The following is a 16,576-nucleotide window of genomic DNA, read 5'->3' on the forward strand; positions in this document are numbered from 1 at the left end:
CAAAAACTGTGGTATTTTGTAAATATAATAATAAACGCGAATTCACCGTGTAATTGTGTAACTTTATTAGCAGCATCCAGCAATGATATCCAGCAAGCCACCCAGGTAAACATGAAATTGGAAGACCTTAGGCTAGTTAGCTAACAGTGGCAAAATTGTCCAAATAAGAGCAAGGGAAGTGCCCACTATTAATTGGTGGCAGATGGAGTTTTTCTCTGGGACAGATGAAAGATAAAAATGCTAAAAAGAAAAAGCCACTTAATATAATTTGCCAACTGTTAATAGACATCTTACCCAAGTACTCTTTGCGTGGTAAACTCACTTCCTCACTTCCCACTACCCAGGTGCTGTTAATAATGTATATGTATGGTAGTTTTCTGAGGTTCTCATCTTAAAAACAACCTTCTCTAATGCTATGACATCCTAATAATATAAGATATCAGAGATACATCTTTGCCAACATGCAGTGCAAATCACTACAATTTTATTTACCTCATGGAACAGCCACATATGTATTGAGAAAACCAGCATTGTGGTATTAAATTTAGCTACTATATGAATGCATATCATCTCAGTGTGCTTTGTCATGTTGCCAAGTAGTCATTTTGTTGTTGCAACATGCCAGTTGGCCCTCGCAGATGGTCCCACAGATAAATGTCATGTTGGAAATGTCACAAAAAACAGTTTTACGTGGTCACTCTGCTGGCGGGCCGGCGAGGAGCTGGCAGAGCTTGCACTGATCTGCGTGTGTTTTGTTTGCATGCAATCCAAGAAGCTACACCAAAAAATAAATAAATAAAAAATACTGGGTTGTTTTTGCCTGTGTGTGTGTGTTTTCAAGCATTCATAAGCAACTTAATCATGCCAACATCTTCTGTCTCCCACCGAGACACAGCCAGACCTTTTTAATGACAAATATTCTAATTTAGAGTCTAATCAAATGCATACAGAAACGCATCACACTCGCATGCTCCTCACAGCAGGATGTCATGTGTGAAGCTGTCTTATTAAGTAGCTGGATTGGTGTTTACTACACATGACAACAAATACAACCAGTGGAACATAGTGCAACGTGATCACTATTTGCAGTTATTTGTGTGCTAGTTTTGATACGTGACATGGGTCAAGTAATTAAAAATAAACTATGTTCAATTAGCTTAACATTTGTTAGGTAATTTATTATCACTAACACTGTACCTTGGAATAATGTTAATAGGCTACTTGCAACCATCCTAACACTTCAGTCTGTGACCTGTCTACAAAATATAATGTTAAAAATTTAAATAAATCATTTCCCAATAATGTCTTTGTTGTTGTTCCATTTTTTGTTTGTTTTTGCACTCTGGTATTAAATTGAGTATTAAGAGTCATGTAATTTTTCTGGTATTGGTACTAACTACTCAACCTGTGGTATCCTGGTATCATGACATTCCTAGAACAAGCAAAAATATCAGAAAAATCTGCATTTTTAAGATTAAATATACAAATTGGCAATATACAATGTGTCAAATTTGCAAGAAACAGCTGTTTCCACTTATAATACTACTTCCCCCCCATAAATCTGTACTTTTTGTCTTATAAATTTGCCATTTTGGGTGGAAGTTTTCAGCTTTTTTAATGTTTCAGAGACTTTTTGACCCTATTCATCATCTAGCTCATTACACCTCTGATTGTTTTTTCCAATAGAGCTATTCTGTTACCTGTGCTTGCAAAAATAAACACAAAGATAATGACACAGCAACATTCAGAACATCCCAAACTATTCTTTTTCAGAGACTTTGGTAATTTTGCTACTTGTTGCGTAGATAGCATGCTAGCTACTGAAGTGAGCTTAGTCCTTGCATCCCAGCTAGCCACATACATGCTAGCTTAGTCACAAAAGCTTCTCAAACTCTTGTCTATTATATTTATAAGATTTACAGGTGTAATTTGTTCTAAAAATGTTCCATCCATCCATCTTCATCCACTTTATCCGGGGCCAGGTCGTGGGGGCAGCAGCCTAAGCAGAGAAGCCCAGACCTCCCTCTCCCCAGCCACCTCCTCCAGCTTATCCGGGGGAACACCAAGGCGTTCCCAGGCCAGCCGAGAGATATAATCTCTCCAGCGTGTCCGGGGTCTGCCCCGGGACCTCCTCCCAGTGGGACATGCCCGGAACACCAACCCCAGGAGGCGCCCAGGAGGCATCCTTGTCAGATGCCCGAGCCACCTCAGCTGGCTCCTTTCAATGTGGAGGAGCAGCGGCTCTACTCCGAGCCCCTCCCGGATGGCTGAACTTCTCACCCTAGAACCCTAAAAATGTTCTATACTTAATTTAACAAACAGTGTAGAAGAACTGTCTGTAAAAAAAAGTTGTTATAAAAGTCTTTTAGCTCATCCCGTTCGCTAACATTGGTGCAGTTGTCTGCTGCCTCTTAGCTCTCCTCCGGATATTCATCCCTCTATATATTTTAACTTCAGAGGAGAATGGTATAAAAAGGAGGACATAGGAGGACACATCCTGGGCCAGGACCTGATCTCAGGAATTCGCATGATAAGGTGGGGCCAGGTTTCACAATGAGCTCACCCGAAACCCTGGCTGATTGGGACCCACACCCATTTTCACACCTTGGCTCAGGCGATTAGAGGATCATCAGGGGGTCCTTTTGTCCCTCTGTGGGGGGATATTCTCCCACTAGGTTTAAATCTGGGACTCTCCACCATTTGACCTTAGAACTGAAGAAGTTTCTCGGATGAGAGGTGAAACGTCTTCAAGCAACTTAAAGAAGTACAGATGCTTTTCTTTGCAAGCTCCTTTGACAAGCTACAAAGTCTTTCTCCATTCAGCAATTAACATCTCTCCAGTCACCCAAAGGTCAGTACTGTCAAAACACTGTTGAACAGCACAAAGCAGCAATTTCAACAACATGATAAACGAAAACTTGTGTTACTGTGAACTACTGTTTTTCGCTAGTGTTGGCTACTTATCACTTCCATTTCTGTAGAGCTTTTGCCTTCTTTTTTACAGCCAACCAAATGAACTAAACATTAACTTCCCTATGTGGTAAATGGACCCCTATATTTACCATTACTTCTGAATGACTGGGCCATATTAATTTAATGTCATTAATTTATTGATTGATTTAGGAGTTTTGTATTTTCTACTACTTGAGGAGTGGGGAAACAGGAGAGTGCAAAGTGTGTTTGATTCTGTGATAGTGGCAGACATCTGCAGATGTTACACTTGGTGCTTTGTGAATGCGGATTTGTGTGAACGTGTATGTGTGTTTACAGAGTTGCCAATCAGAACATCAAGTGTGAGGTTTACCCATTTGGGCTGAGCCTTTTTTTTGTTCCGGAGCGTAAATGTAATGCAGTTCTGCGTTCATATGCATTCATTTGAAAAATAGGCCAGTTCCCAAGAGAGTCACTGTCTCCCTGTTTCTGTCTGTCTCTCTTTCATGCACTCCCTGCCGATATATGTCTCTCTTTCTCTCTCCCCATATCTTTTCTTATCTGTCCAATTGTTCTTGTTTTCACACCCACGTCCCCCATTTTCTATTTTCTCCGTCCATTCAGTCTTTTTCTCACCTTTCAGTCTTTTTCTCACTTACTTCCTGCTTTCTCTCTCTCTCTCTCTCACTATACATGCCTCCTGCTGTTTCTCTGCTCTGACACCTTGTCTGTTACACTCTTACTCAGTGAATCGGTCACTCAGTCACGTGCAAACACTTGCTCGTACATGCGCACCCACACACTCACTGCATTCCCACTCACACACACTTAACACTTGTTTGCTCGCTTCATCTCATAATTTCACTGCTGCCTTATAGCTGATCCTTCAGCTGCCTCTAAATCCATACTATTAGGTTACATAATTAGATCAGTGCTCTGTCAATAAGTAGCACTCTGTTAGAGCTTCCTTGAATATTGGAGAACTCTTCTCTCTACTCTTCTTTCACACCCCAACGCACATGTTTACTTTTCTAGCCTATAAATACAGGTAATAAAGCAATATGTAACTACTTGTATTTGAATACAGGTAGTTATATGTCTGTCTTCAAACTAAATAAAAGATAAAATGCCTTCTTACAGGGTCTGTTTGGCAGTTTAATTAGACGTTTAAGCGTTGTCTTGTCTGATTTGCATTCAGTTACATCAGCTGTATGAACATAAAAGTTTTAGGGTTGCCAGTTTTGATGGAAGGGAGGACATTTTTGCTTGTATATTCTGATATGCATCATACATAAGCTATAATTATGCTTAGATTAAAATTAACCAAGTGATGAATAACAAAGTAACAAAAAACTTGTTACTTGTTGCCCAGCTATAAGGTTTTTATTTTTCTACACAAACAGTGTGAAAGATGGATGGAAGCAAGGATGTGGCTGTAAAACACTCCCTCATTGGCAAACGTCTTGTGACAACAGATAATCCTTCATTTTAAAACATGGCATAACCAAAATCTATAAACCCAACTTAATTCTTTATTCAGTATGACCCAACACGAGTGTTTGGCCTCATAAGCCCATTAGGAAAGTGTTTACCCATAAACCTCTGGGGGACCAGAAGGCTTTTTGGAACCACAGCTATCGCCACCTGGTGGTCTTCAGATAGAATGCAGGTTTGTAGGCGCTTTTTTGTTTTGTTTTTTCCTTTTGTTGTTGTTTATTGTGGGGGTTTCTTGCATGCAAGCAAGTCTGCATAGGTTGTTTGCCCATAATCCTATATTCTACCAAATATGTACAAAAAATTTTAGTTAGCAAGACACATCCATGAATCACCCATGAAACGCTGAACTGCATCTTTAATTATCCAAACACTGAAGACAACCCTGCTGACACATAATGTTTTACTTTAGATAAGTTATAAAAAAGTGCCACTAACAAGGTTTTGTGTTAGTAAGTAAACATGCTTATTTCTGCTGTTTAGCATTTCAACATTGAGGCGGGGGAGCATTAGAGCTAGACAACCTCAAGGTACACAGTAAGGAGCTGCAGTTTGTGTTTGCACTATGTCACCAAGAATGACTGCTTTTCTGTGCAGCTTGCTTATTTGATAAAACACTGTTTGTTTTTACTATAATATAATATTTTTTTAAAGACAAAATGGCTTATGCCAGGGATGGGCCACAAAAGGAACTGTAGCTTATTGTTTATTGTTGTGGCCCTCCACAACAGTCCCAGTTTCTTATGGTGGCCATTTGAGAAAATCAACTGTCCATCCCTTGCCCATGCTCTCAACGTCAGGAGCAAACTGCACAATTAATATTAAACTCTATAATTCTCTGGAACATACGCATGTCTTCAAAACTTTTGGGATATTTTGTAGAAATGTATAACTGACTTGTACTTAATAGGCTTAAACACTAAAAGCTACCAGCATGGCACTTTAAGAAGACCTCCAAGAGAATCCTGTAAGGTGACAGTAAATGTCAAGCATGAGAAAGAGGTGTCCTCTCATCACCACCCATGTCAAATGTGCCAGGATCAGTAGGGAGCCATCGAATTCCAGAGTGAGACAGTTTTTGTCTGTTGTTTTAAAAAAAGAAACACTTGTATTCGTTTTAAAAAGGAGTGTTAATCCATGTTTCCATTTTCAGACAGGTCAGGGCCAGATCACACCTTCTGCTATGTGCTTTACGCCAACACTTCACACCACAGCAGGGTCAGACTGGGCCTGAAAATACTGTTTTGTTTTGCTGTTTTACCCAGACCAACCAGCCACAACCACACCACAGATATTCCACCATGCCCACCTCATCAACACGTATACAAACACACCACCCCTTAGCACACTTACAGACATAATGCATGGATACTCTAGGCCATGGTAACACTACATACATCTATTTTAGGAGCGAGGGAAATGTTTGAAACCAGCAGCTGTAATGCATTATTTACAGTATTTGGACACAGGGAATCAATCATAAAATCATTCCCATTCTTTAGTTGCACGAAAAAAAGACTAATAATGTTTAATGAAGCTAAAAAAAAGGAAACCACTGCACTGCCATCGTGTTGCAAAAACACTGAGGGCCTGGAAACAGAAAATTCTCTTAGCAGATCTTACTAATTAAAAGTTTCCTACTGTAGCTTTTTCCAGCGCCACTTTTTGTGCTTTGCTTCTAAACTGTGTCTTTAATTGAGAGACTTTTATGGCACAGAATGGCTGCATAGTTTCGAAAGTTTGCAGATGATGTAATAATTACAGGACAGTAAAAGATGGGGTCCTGACTCTCCTGTGACTACGCTATAGCCTGTTTCCACTAGCTCAGCTCTTACAGGTGCTTTGAAGTTTTTCTCTCAAAGACTGCTCTGATTGTTAACAGAAATGAAAGCACAGAGATTTTATGAAACAGCCCTCTGAAATTACCTCAGACTGCTGTTTCATTCAAACCCTACATGGAGTCTTTCCTGTCGCTCTGTGATGTGTGCTAATAGCCGACAACTAGTGGGTGTTTTAGACTGAGAGGTGTCACTTTGTATGAGAAGTGACACCTGAAACCCTTCAGGTTTGTAGCGCTACAGAAAAGCTATGAGAAGTAACAGATTTCCCTGATATCATAAACTTAACCATGACACTACAAATTGATTTCATTATCAAATAAACAGACTGGTTTAATTTGGAACCACGCTGTTCATACACATAAGGTAATACCCAGAAATTAACCGAAGAACATTACATCCCAACATCCTGCACTACAGTGCTCTCAATGTGACACCATGTCGTCCAGTGAGGAATGTCCATGGGAATACTGAGCTGCTTCACTTCTTTGTACATTGATCTCTTATACCAGAGTATCAGTCTGTCTCCTGCTCGGGCGCTGTCATAAGCAGCCTGCTATATGCAGGTGAGCAAATATACAGAAGGAAAAAGAAAACATTCTTTGTTTTCCTTTTCTTTGCTGTGGAAAGACATTCATTTCAAAATTAGATACTTCAGTAACTACCATCCATTCAAATGTTTTTGTTTACTCTTATTAGGGTTGTGGGGGGACTGGAGCCTATCCCAGTTATCATAGGTTGAGAGGTTGGGTACATCCTGGTCAGGTCACCAGTCTGGCGCAGGGCTAACACAGACAGACACACAACCATTCACACCTATGGGCAATTTAGAATTACTGATGAACCTAACCCCAATAACTGCATGTCTTGAGCCACACCTCTTTTCTTTTTTTCTTTTTTTAAAGATTGCTGGAAAAATGGGAAATATAAGAATGTATTGAAATACCTACAAGTAATGTTGTAAGTAATGTTGACGTCCGGGCTCTGGGGAGGCCGGTCCATGATTGTTAGTGTTCCATTGTTTGTTTTTCTCAGGGTATGCCTTTATAGCCATGACAGGATCATTGTCACGCTGAAAAAGTATGCAGTCAGTTGCTTTCCAGATGGTATTGCATTGTAGATCAAAACCTGATGGTACTAGTCTGTCGTTATAATTTATAAATCAGTTTTGACAAGAGCTCCAACACCACTGGCTGAAATGCCGCCCCAAAACACGACAGAGCCTCCGCTGTGTGTTAAAGATGGCTGTAGTGTAGACACTCACATAAATAAATAAAAGTAAAAACACGATTTTGAAATTTTTTTTAGCCCTATAATGCCCTCTGTATCATATTTGATATATGAGTCTCTGAGACCTCTATCTCATCAACATGATCAGTACTTGCCATAATTTCAAAATGTTATAGACAAAACTCTTTTTTTGTCTAAAATTAACATTGTAGTTGACAAAAAGTTGCCAAAAAACCCAATGTATCAAATGTGATACAAAAATTTTATATTATATATATAATAGAAATATATCATACACATAAACATCTCAGTTCCAAAAAATCTAAATTTTCTGGCTATTTTTTGATGGGTTGGGTCTTACAGGGTTAAAGTTGATTTATCAACTTATAGATGAGTAGTTCTTTATATATTATGTTCCCCACTTATTTCTTTTTTTTTTCATTGAGATTTCATCATGACACCTTAGAATGACACTGTAGCACTTGATGATGGATAACGATGTCCTTTAGAAATCCGACGGCCATGTTTGCCTCTCGAGCGTCTCTTTGGGGCTTTTAAAAGCCTGAAATGCCAGTTCGGAGATGCTTTTAACATTTAACACAGGCCGTGCTTCTTGGCACTGTGGTCAAAAAATGATCATTTTGTTTCTGGAGGCTGTTATTCACAGTACTTTTTAAGTCAGAACACAATGTGTGCGCGTGTGTGTGCGTGTGTCTGTGCTGTAATCAGGAAGATGCAGGGCTGGAGATGGAGCACAGCGGGCTGTACTGCTGAGAACAGAAATAGTGCTTTTACTCCTGCTGCTGCTCCAAAACCGACTCATTTCTCGCGTGTGTGCGAGTGTGTGTCCATTAAACACGTGCATTTTTGCCGGCATATATCTCAGTCTGCAGAAGCCTAATAATTCCATCAAAAACATTTATCACCTCATGCACCTTATAAGACTGTAGGTCATGCTTTTAAACCCGAGTTTCACACCATCTCATTTCCTTTTCTGTTCTCGTTCTGTCTGAGCGGATACCATGGCAGAAAAAGTAAAGTGTTATTATGCAAATCCCTCAAATGAATGTCTTTGTTTTGGGAGAGAGAGGGAGAGAAAGCCAAGAACATGAGAGAGAGAGAACAAGAGAGAGATAACGATGCTTTTGAAGAGATGAAAAGCAGAGACACAGGCAGGCAGACAATGCTGTAGATTTATTTGAGCTTTTTCTTAATGAGTCTTACCTTCTTTGTGTTTGTGTTGCATTCTCTCAAGGTTGCTGAGTCCCTATCTATTGAATGTGCTTGCACGCGTTGTGTTCATTTTGGGTAATGATGTGTTTTCTGCCAATGAGCGCATCGTTTCAATGGCTATACTTTAAACAGACTGCCTGGAGGTGTTTACTTTAAAGAGTCCCTGCAGGTGTGTGCATTTTGTTTCATTGTTTTCTGCATGCATGTCCTTTTGGTTTTTTTCACTCATCTTTCTTAGTTACAAAGTAGCAAAGTTGAAACAGGAAATGGACTCTGTGCAGGTGTCTGTATTGTTGACCGCAGCCTGCTTAGAGCCTTGTTGATGATGATTGCTGTTAATCTGCACACGTGGAGCAACATGGTGCCAGAGTTGCAAGTACCGGTATAATTATATTATGTGAGAGATGAAGAGAGAGCCTATTTATAACTGATCGCTAGCTGTCTCTAGTGGAGCGACTGGTGCTCAAGTAGAGAGACTGGGGTTGGTGGATGAGTGAATTGCTCTTACGAAGAGAGGCTGTGATTGGCTTGTTGACTTAAAGATTGATTGCAGTTTTGTGTATGTGTTTGATATTTATACTTTAATATAGCCATAATATTGTGCTGAGACTGCTTAACATTTCTCCAAATACAATTATACAGTACTTGAAATACTTTGTAGGGTTTTTGCCTTACAATACGCCTTGAGGCGACTGTAGTGATTTGATACTTTATAAATAAAATTGAAATGTATTTAACTGAAGTGTAATATGTGTAATAACAGTGTAATAACAAGTGTAATAACAGTTACTCTTGAAAAATGAATATGCCGTTCTTGTGTTTTGTTGACTCTGCACACTAACATTATCCAGAATGTTTCCAACTGTATTCAAACCCAGAGAATGTAAGGCAGTTTGAAATGTGTATTTTCATAAAGTGGTTTAACTTTTAAATTCTGGCACAAATTCAGAAATTCCTCCACAAATAGTTGCTTTAGGACAATGATTTAACTGCAAACTTGTTTATATGCAGAAATATAGCCAGAATACAACCAGTTGGCAGTCAGGTAAGTCAAGTCTGTTGCAAAGAAACATGTCACGGACAAGTTGGACTCATAGGCACAGACTAACTAAGACCGACTGCGATGTGTTGCCCATCTGTCTGTGTTTATAGACAAGAAGGATACTCTTGACCTATTTTTATGCTTCGTTTTTCTTATTATTATTCTCTTAACTTTGCTTTTTCTTTTTTCTCTCATGTCACATAGGTACTACAGTGCCACCATCCTGCAGATGTCAGGAGTGCGCGATGACAGGTTGGCAATCTGGCTCGCTGGACTCACCACCCTCACCAACTTCCTGTTTACTCTGCTGGGAGTGTGGTTGGTGGAGAGAGTGGGGCGTAGGAAGCTCACCCTAGGCAGCATCATAGGTAAGGCTAAAGGAGGAGGAGACTTGAGCTGTCCAAATCAACAAAAAATATTAAAAGTTGTTTTTGTGCGCTCTTTGCGTTATTTAATTATTATATTTTTGACAGGCACGTGTTTCAGTTTGAGTCTGTTGGCCATCGGTTTCTTAATGTCTGCACAGCACAGTCCCCCTGTCACCTACCACCCATTAGACCCCGCCATGGCCAACTCTACCTGCTCCAAGTACCAGTGAGTACTTTATCTACAGGCCTGTGGCGTTTCAGATGTATCTTACAGTATGTGGTATTATTACATCAACAGAATCTATCAGTGTTAAGTTCTCTTAGCCTGCTCCAACAACAGGTTGTCTTTTCTTTTCTGCAGTTATTCTGATTGCTCCACCGTTCACCATTTTAGCTGCAGAGTGTTAAAAAAAACAAACACCATTTGAGCAATAAAGACCATTTACCCAGAGGATTTAATACGGTGGTATCAAAAACAAGTCTTTTAGGGAACACGTTAAAACACTAATCTATGGTGTAATTACTCAGTAACCATTACAGTAAACTGTGGAATTGAGATTTACTTTATTATGGGATTATGATAACAACAGGGATTTTCATTCCAGTATGAAATTGACATTAAATGGACATCAAAGCAAACAGCATGGCTGAAGCTCCCAGTGCACCGTTTTTGTGCTGATGTTGATGCCAGATGAGGTTTGGATTTCTGCAGTTATTGAGTTAGCAAATCAGTGGTGACTTATACTATGAGCCTCAGCATTTGGTGACTCGCTCTGTAATTATGCACAGTCAGGAACTGCTGTGGTTCCTAAATGCTTCTACTTTGCAATAACACCACTTACAGTTTATTATGGAAGAACGAAGAGGGAAAAATGTTAAAATCTGGCTTGTTTCAACGGTGGCAAACTATTACAGCACCATGCACAGATTCGTTGAGCTTTTTGTTAGTAAAGGCAGACTGCACGGTTAGGTTGATTTTACACCCGTGGCAATGGGACTGAAAGCACCTTAATATCACATTGATGCTTGATGTCAATAAGAAGTCCTTAAAACTGAAGCATGCAAAAGGACCTGGATCACAGAGGCACCAAGGCTCAATTATTCCTTCTTCCTATCTACCCATGCATGAATCCATTCGTCCATTTCAGGTTATGGGAGAAGTGTAGGCAGAGATACTCAGATCTTTCTCTCCCTGGCCAACTCCTCAATCCCCGATGGAAGAGATGGCTGGGGAGACGCATTCCCTCCTCTCTCCTCTTGGTCAGACATGTCCATCCTATTCAGAGGCACTGAGACCCTGAGAGCCTCTGTTTTGCCAGCACTTATGAATTGGAACATGTTGACGTTCCAAACCATAAGTGCTCAGCTTCCATTACCATATCAATACAGAAGTACCCATGCATCGGAGCACACCAGTCTCCAAACGTGCCCTTCATTTTGATCTCAACTGAACGTAAATCACCTGGTGTTTTTTTCCAACTGGATATTGCATTTTTATGGCTTGCAACCAAGTTCTGGGGTATAACCACTAGAGTAGCTTTCTCCAGGACCAAAAGACATACTGAGACACACATGTACGTACATGGTAGAAAGAAATTCAGCTACACTATCAAACCTAGTAATGAGGGTTGTTATTTCCCTTCAGGATGTGAGGAGTAGGTATGACTTTAGACCTCCGAGTCCCTCTGAATTACTCCATCTGATCATCTAGCACATACGAAGGAAAATACAGATTTCTGTGTTTGTATTAAGGTGTCGCACTCTGCAGAAGGTTGGAGGAAAACACAAAGCGGTACATTTGGTATTGTAGCATAGCTTAAAATGGTAAACAAGAACCGGAAATGGGGGTGCTGGCATGAGAAAGCTACTGTTGACCTTGGAGCACTTCTGTTCTTAGTAAAGGCACTTAGTATTTTGCAGTTTTAGAGCAGAGGACACTAAGTGGTGGAAAGAGAATAAAACCCTCCTAAAAGAATTTTTGTGGTGAAGTTCTTGCAGGTTTTTACACATACGTTAATACAGATCTAGATTTCTCTGAGTACTCAGAGGTCAAAATTAGTGCCAGCATAGGTGTTAGAAATTGTGGTCAATTATTTCACATAATAAATGTAATTAAATGATTTTAACAGTTACGCAATTCATCATCTAACATCTGTCACTCCCATTTCACTCGACTGTCCCCAGCAGCAGCAGAAGGCAGGCGGTGAGCCAGAGTTTGTTTCCGAATGAAACAGTCATCAGATGCCTCCGTGTTGCAATTTACTCTCACTTACACAGACACGAGATGAAGCTCATGTGTAACGGCAGTCTTTCATCACAACGACAGGCAATGCCTAATGCACTCGCTGTCCTGCGACCGCGTGCTATAACCCACATAAACGCAGGGATAATTTGAAGAGATGAGTGCTTTTACCACACTGGAAAAGCTTTACTGAATTCACTTTGCTTCACATGAACCCACACGCATCCCTTCACTGACCACAGCAGCATCAACAGAGCACCAGAACCACCAGTAGCCTCTTAAGTGCTTTGGTGCTCAGATGTCCCATTTAAAGATGTTTTCTTAACGTGCTATTTTGGGGTTTGACTAAGGAGAGCTAAAGCCCTTTACGCACTGGACACATAACATTTGTGCAAATATTTTATGTTTTACAAATAATTTTTTTTGACTCACCTGGTCTTAACTTAGTCATTTATACTGACTGCGTACCTTGAGTTGGCTATCGTTTGGTGGAGTGGGTTGTCCACTAATTTAAGGGTGAAGGTTGCTCCTGATGGAAAGCACTAAGGTTAAAGGGGAGCTATCATAGATAGAGAATTTTACTGATAGGGATTTCTAGACAAGCTCCCTGCTTTTCTATTGGGAAAGGGTTTGACCCTTTTAGGACCTAGCTACATTATGCTTACTTTTGTCACCAGATAAATATCAAATATGGTATAAAATATATGTATAAAATATACATCTTAGTCTCCTGAACTGTCTCATTGCATTACACACATGGTAAAAGGGAAGTCCATGAGTAGTACAGTGGTGAAATTGCCATCTATGACATAACCAGCCTGCAATGCTAGCTAACGCTAATAAAAACCTTAGGAGTGCTAAGGTATCACTAGCATTACATTACTGCTGGGCTAGCTAGCCTGACCTGCTAATGTCTCTGGGATTTTTTTCTTTTTATAAAAACAGATGTTTAATGGGCTTTAACTTTACTAATACTTAACAATATCTATATCAGTGTTACAGATACTTCTAAGCAGCTAATGCTAAGTGGTTATATCTTTCTCCTCACCCTCCTGCAATAGTTACTTTTGAATACATGGTGTTATTTTCATCCTTAACCTCAGCGTGAAATTAGAGAAAAGCTTCCCTGGAAGCTACGGACAATAAAAATAGATCTCTCAAGCAGAGTGTGCATTTCATGACCTACCTCAAACCTGATTAAATAGCACGGGGAAAGATGAGTGCACCCTTGTGAAGCTATTCAGTTGAAACACTCAAAAATAAGGACTGCTCATCAAGAAACAGACCGCAGAACATGATAATGTGATAGGATGTAGTTTAAATTAACAAAGCTGGGAACAGGATAGGAAAAGAAATGTAATGATAGTGAATCCCACACAGTGGGGACGAATGTCTCATGCATTTCCTGATTTTGGGGAGAGATGTGTGCCTCAGTTAGATGGGTGGGTAGCTGTTTTTCTGTTATATTTGCATCTTGTCCAGTAGCAGCAGGTACGTTTACATTCATATTGAAATTTTACAAGGAGTTTCTCAGCATCCTATAGAGGAAAGGCAGAAGTAAAAGAATGTGATTACAAGCTGCCGTTTGATTGATTGTCTTTAGAGCAATGAGAGTTAATGCGTGTTGCATCTGCTGTTAGGGTGTGCGAGCCGTGCATGCTGGATCCTGGATGCGGCTTCTGTTACCGTGAGAATGGCTCGGCGCTGCTCGCCTCCTCCTGCGTGCCAGTCAATAAGGCCTCCACCGAGCACGCAGCATGGGGCAGGTGAGTCACAGGATGCAAAGTGAGCATGTGGAAGTGCATTAGGATGCAGTGAAATAACACACCTCACCTTTAACTGCCCCCCCCCTCACAGTTTTAAGAAGGATTGGTAAAGTCTAACTAACTAAAATGTGCATGCCTCTTATAGATGCTCCAACTCTACCCTGATGAGAGATCAGACCTACTGGGCCTACAACTACTGCCCCACCTCCTTCTCCTGGTTGGTTTTACTGGGACTGGTGTTCTACTTGGCTGCCTTTGCGCCGGGTGAGAGACTGAACCTTAGTTTTAGTCCCCATGAGATCCAACACCAGGATGCTTTTGGGGAAAACAAAACAAACAACAACAAAAAAAGAACCATAAATTGAACATAATTTTTTTGAATTCTGAAAATGCAGTGTGGGACAAAGCACACTATATTCTGATATCCTGCCAAAGCTAAACCTCACTGTGTTGGACTTGTAGCTGCAGATGTGTTTGTCTGAGTGCTTACCAGAGTTAACAGGATCCATTACAATCCTAACAAAGCACCAACCCATTGGCTGCTGTCTGAACTCCTAGTCGGTGTACTGTTCATTGTTTAGAGTCCAGAAATGCAGATACAGTTTTTAAAACGCAAATAAACAGGTAGATCATAGTCTCATAGCTAAACAAGAGCCAGTAGTTATAAAACTGCATTTTGGCGTATATGTTTTTATTTTATTTTCCACATGGACTGTTTACCTGTACGCAGCCAAAGCCTGCATAAATTTGCCTGGTCAATACTACTCAACCTACAAAAGGAATCAGAAGCTGACTGCAAATCAAATCAAATATCTTTTTACTTGTATGTGGATGCTGCATATTGATAGAGCTTTTCTGCTTCTGTCAAATTCAACTACCGTCTTTGTTTCTATTATAGGCACGGTAGCACTTCATAACACAGCCCACGACTGATTATGTAATTTTTCTACATTTACCATGTAATTCTTCTTAATTGAGAGTCTAGGGAGAAGAAAGAGGATGCAAATCAAACTTCATGTATTTTTTATTTAATTGGTAACTTTGGGGTATTTTAAAGTAAAGGACAACCAAAATTTCCTCTTTGTGGTATCCTGTCCTTGTCTTCTTGGATTGGAATTCAAGGGTCTGACAGGGGTATGGGCTGTATTATAAAGCAGCAGTCCCCAACCTTTTTGCTGCACGGACCGGTTTAATGTCAGACAATATTTTCACGGACCGAGGTGAGGTGTTGTGGATAAATACAACAAAATAAAATGATACGACCAAGACAAAAACTGTGGTATTTTGTGAATAATAATAATAATAAACGAGAATTCACCGTGTAATTGTGTAACTTTATTAGCAGCGTCTTCCTGAAATGCGCCAACAACACTGAGAGTAACATCCTCCTCTCTGCCCCTTAATGCTCTCTAGTCGCTATGGTAACGCGTAAATATTTCTTTCAAAATAAGACTCACAACTACAACATGGGAAAAGACCCAGGGAAACCGAGTTAACGATAAAAACCCTGAAAACCATAAATTTCACATCCGAGCCTCAACTCTCGCGGCCCGGTACCAAACGACTGACGGCCCGGTACCGGTCCGTGGCCCGGGGGTTGGGATCTGCTGTTATAAAGTATCTACACTTCCCTTTCTTCTATTGTAATCTCACATCATTTTGAAATATACAGACTATAGAACATTTGAGTTTTTAATTTTTTACATGTCTGAAAATGAAATAAGTTGTATGAAGTGCTGCTGATAAGACTTAAACAAAATATAGTGCAATTCTCCATCCATCTCGCATCTCCACCTCTTAATCAAATGGTCCCACGGCTCATTCTCACTTGTCTGTCGCAGGTATGGGTCCAATGCCATGGACCATCAACTCTGAGATCTATCCTCTTTGGGCAAGGAGCACAGGGAACGCCTGTGCAGCAGGGGTCAACTGGACCTTCAACATCCTGGTGTCTCTTACCTTCCTCCACCTGGCTCAGTACATCACCTACTATGGTCAGTTTCTGTGTGTAAGGAAATAATAACCTTGAAAGATTTTATCCTTTATTTTTTACACGTAAGAGGTATTTTTGTGTTTCCATTAAGAGCAATAAGGACAGAACAGCTTGCTGATACCCTGAAGTGATGCTTTCTTCCACCCATCTTGCATAACTCCTCAGTCAGTGTAGCACAACAGCAGGTTTCCCCTCACACAGGAAGGAGCTGACCTTTGGCGGAGTTGGAGATCAATCAATCAGGGGTGATTGTGGAGGCATCCTGAGATCCACTGGATTAATTATCGATTCTGAGTCATTCACCAATTTATCTGCTTGATAGCAATCATTTACTAAAAGTGGGGCAAATAATGTCAAAGCTGGGAAAACACAAGATGTTGTCTTGTTAAATCTTAAAGTGCACTCGGCTGCAACTTAAAAATGTCACTGTGCGTTGACA

At 40.3% G+C, this 16,576-nt stretch overlaps 1 protein-coding gene across 1 annotated transcript in view; it reads left to right on the top strand.

Annotated features, from left to right (window-relative positions):
- Nucleotides 1-16,576, top strand: part of LOC120735585 (proton myo-inositol cotransporter-like) — an 82,880-nt gene that overhangs the window by 63,699 nt on the left and 2,605 nt on the right. The window contains exons 5-9 of the mRNA XM_040035019.1: nucleotides 9,973-10,136; nucleotides 10,242-10,362; nucleotides 14,019-14,144; nucleotides 14,290-14,408; nucleotides 15,986-16,138. Of these exons, the coding sequence (XP_039890953.1) occupies nucleotides 9,973-10,136; nucleotides 10,242-10,362; nucleotides 14,019-14,144; nucleotides 14,290-14,408; nucleotides 15,986-16,138 (683 nt within the window). The remainder of the gene's footprint in view (nucleotides 1-9,972; nucleotides 10,137-10,241; nucleotides 10,363-14,018; nucleotides 14,145-14,289; nucleotides 14,409-15,985; nucleotides 16,139-16,576) is intronic.

This window comes from Simochromis diagramma, unplaced genomic scaffold, assembly GCF_900408965.1.
Source record: "Simochromis diagramma unplaced genomic scaffold, fSimDia1.1 OVJJ01000816.1, whole genome shotgun sequence".
NCBI classification, from domain to species: Eukaryota; Metazoa; Chordata; class Actinopteri; order Cichliformes; family Cichlidae; genus Simochromis; species Simochromis diagramma.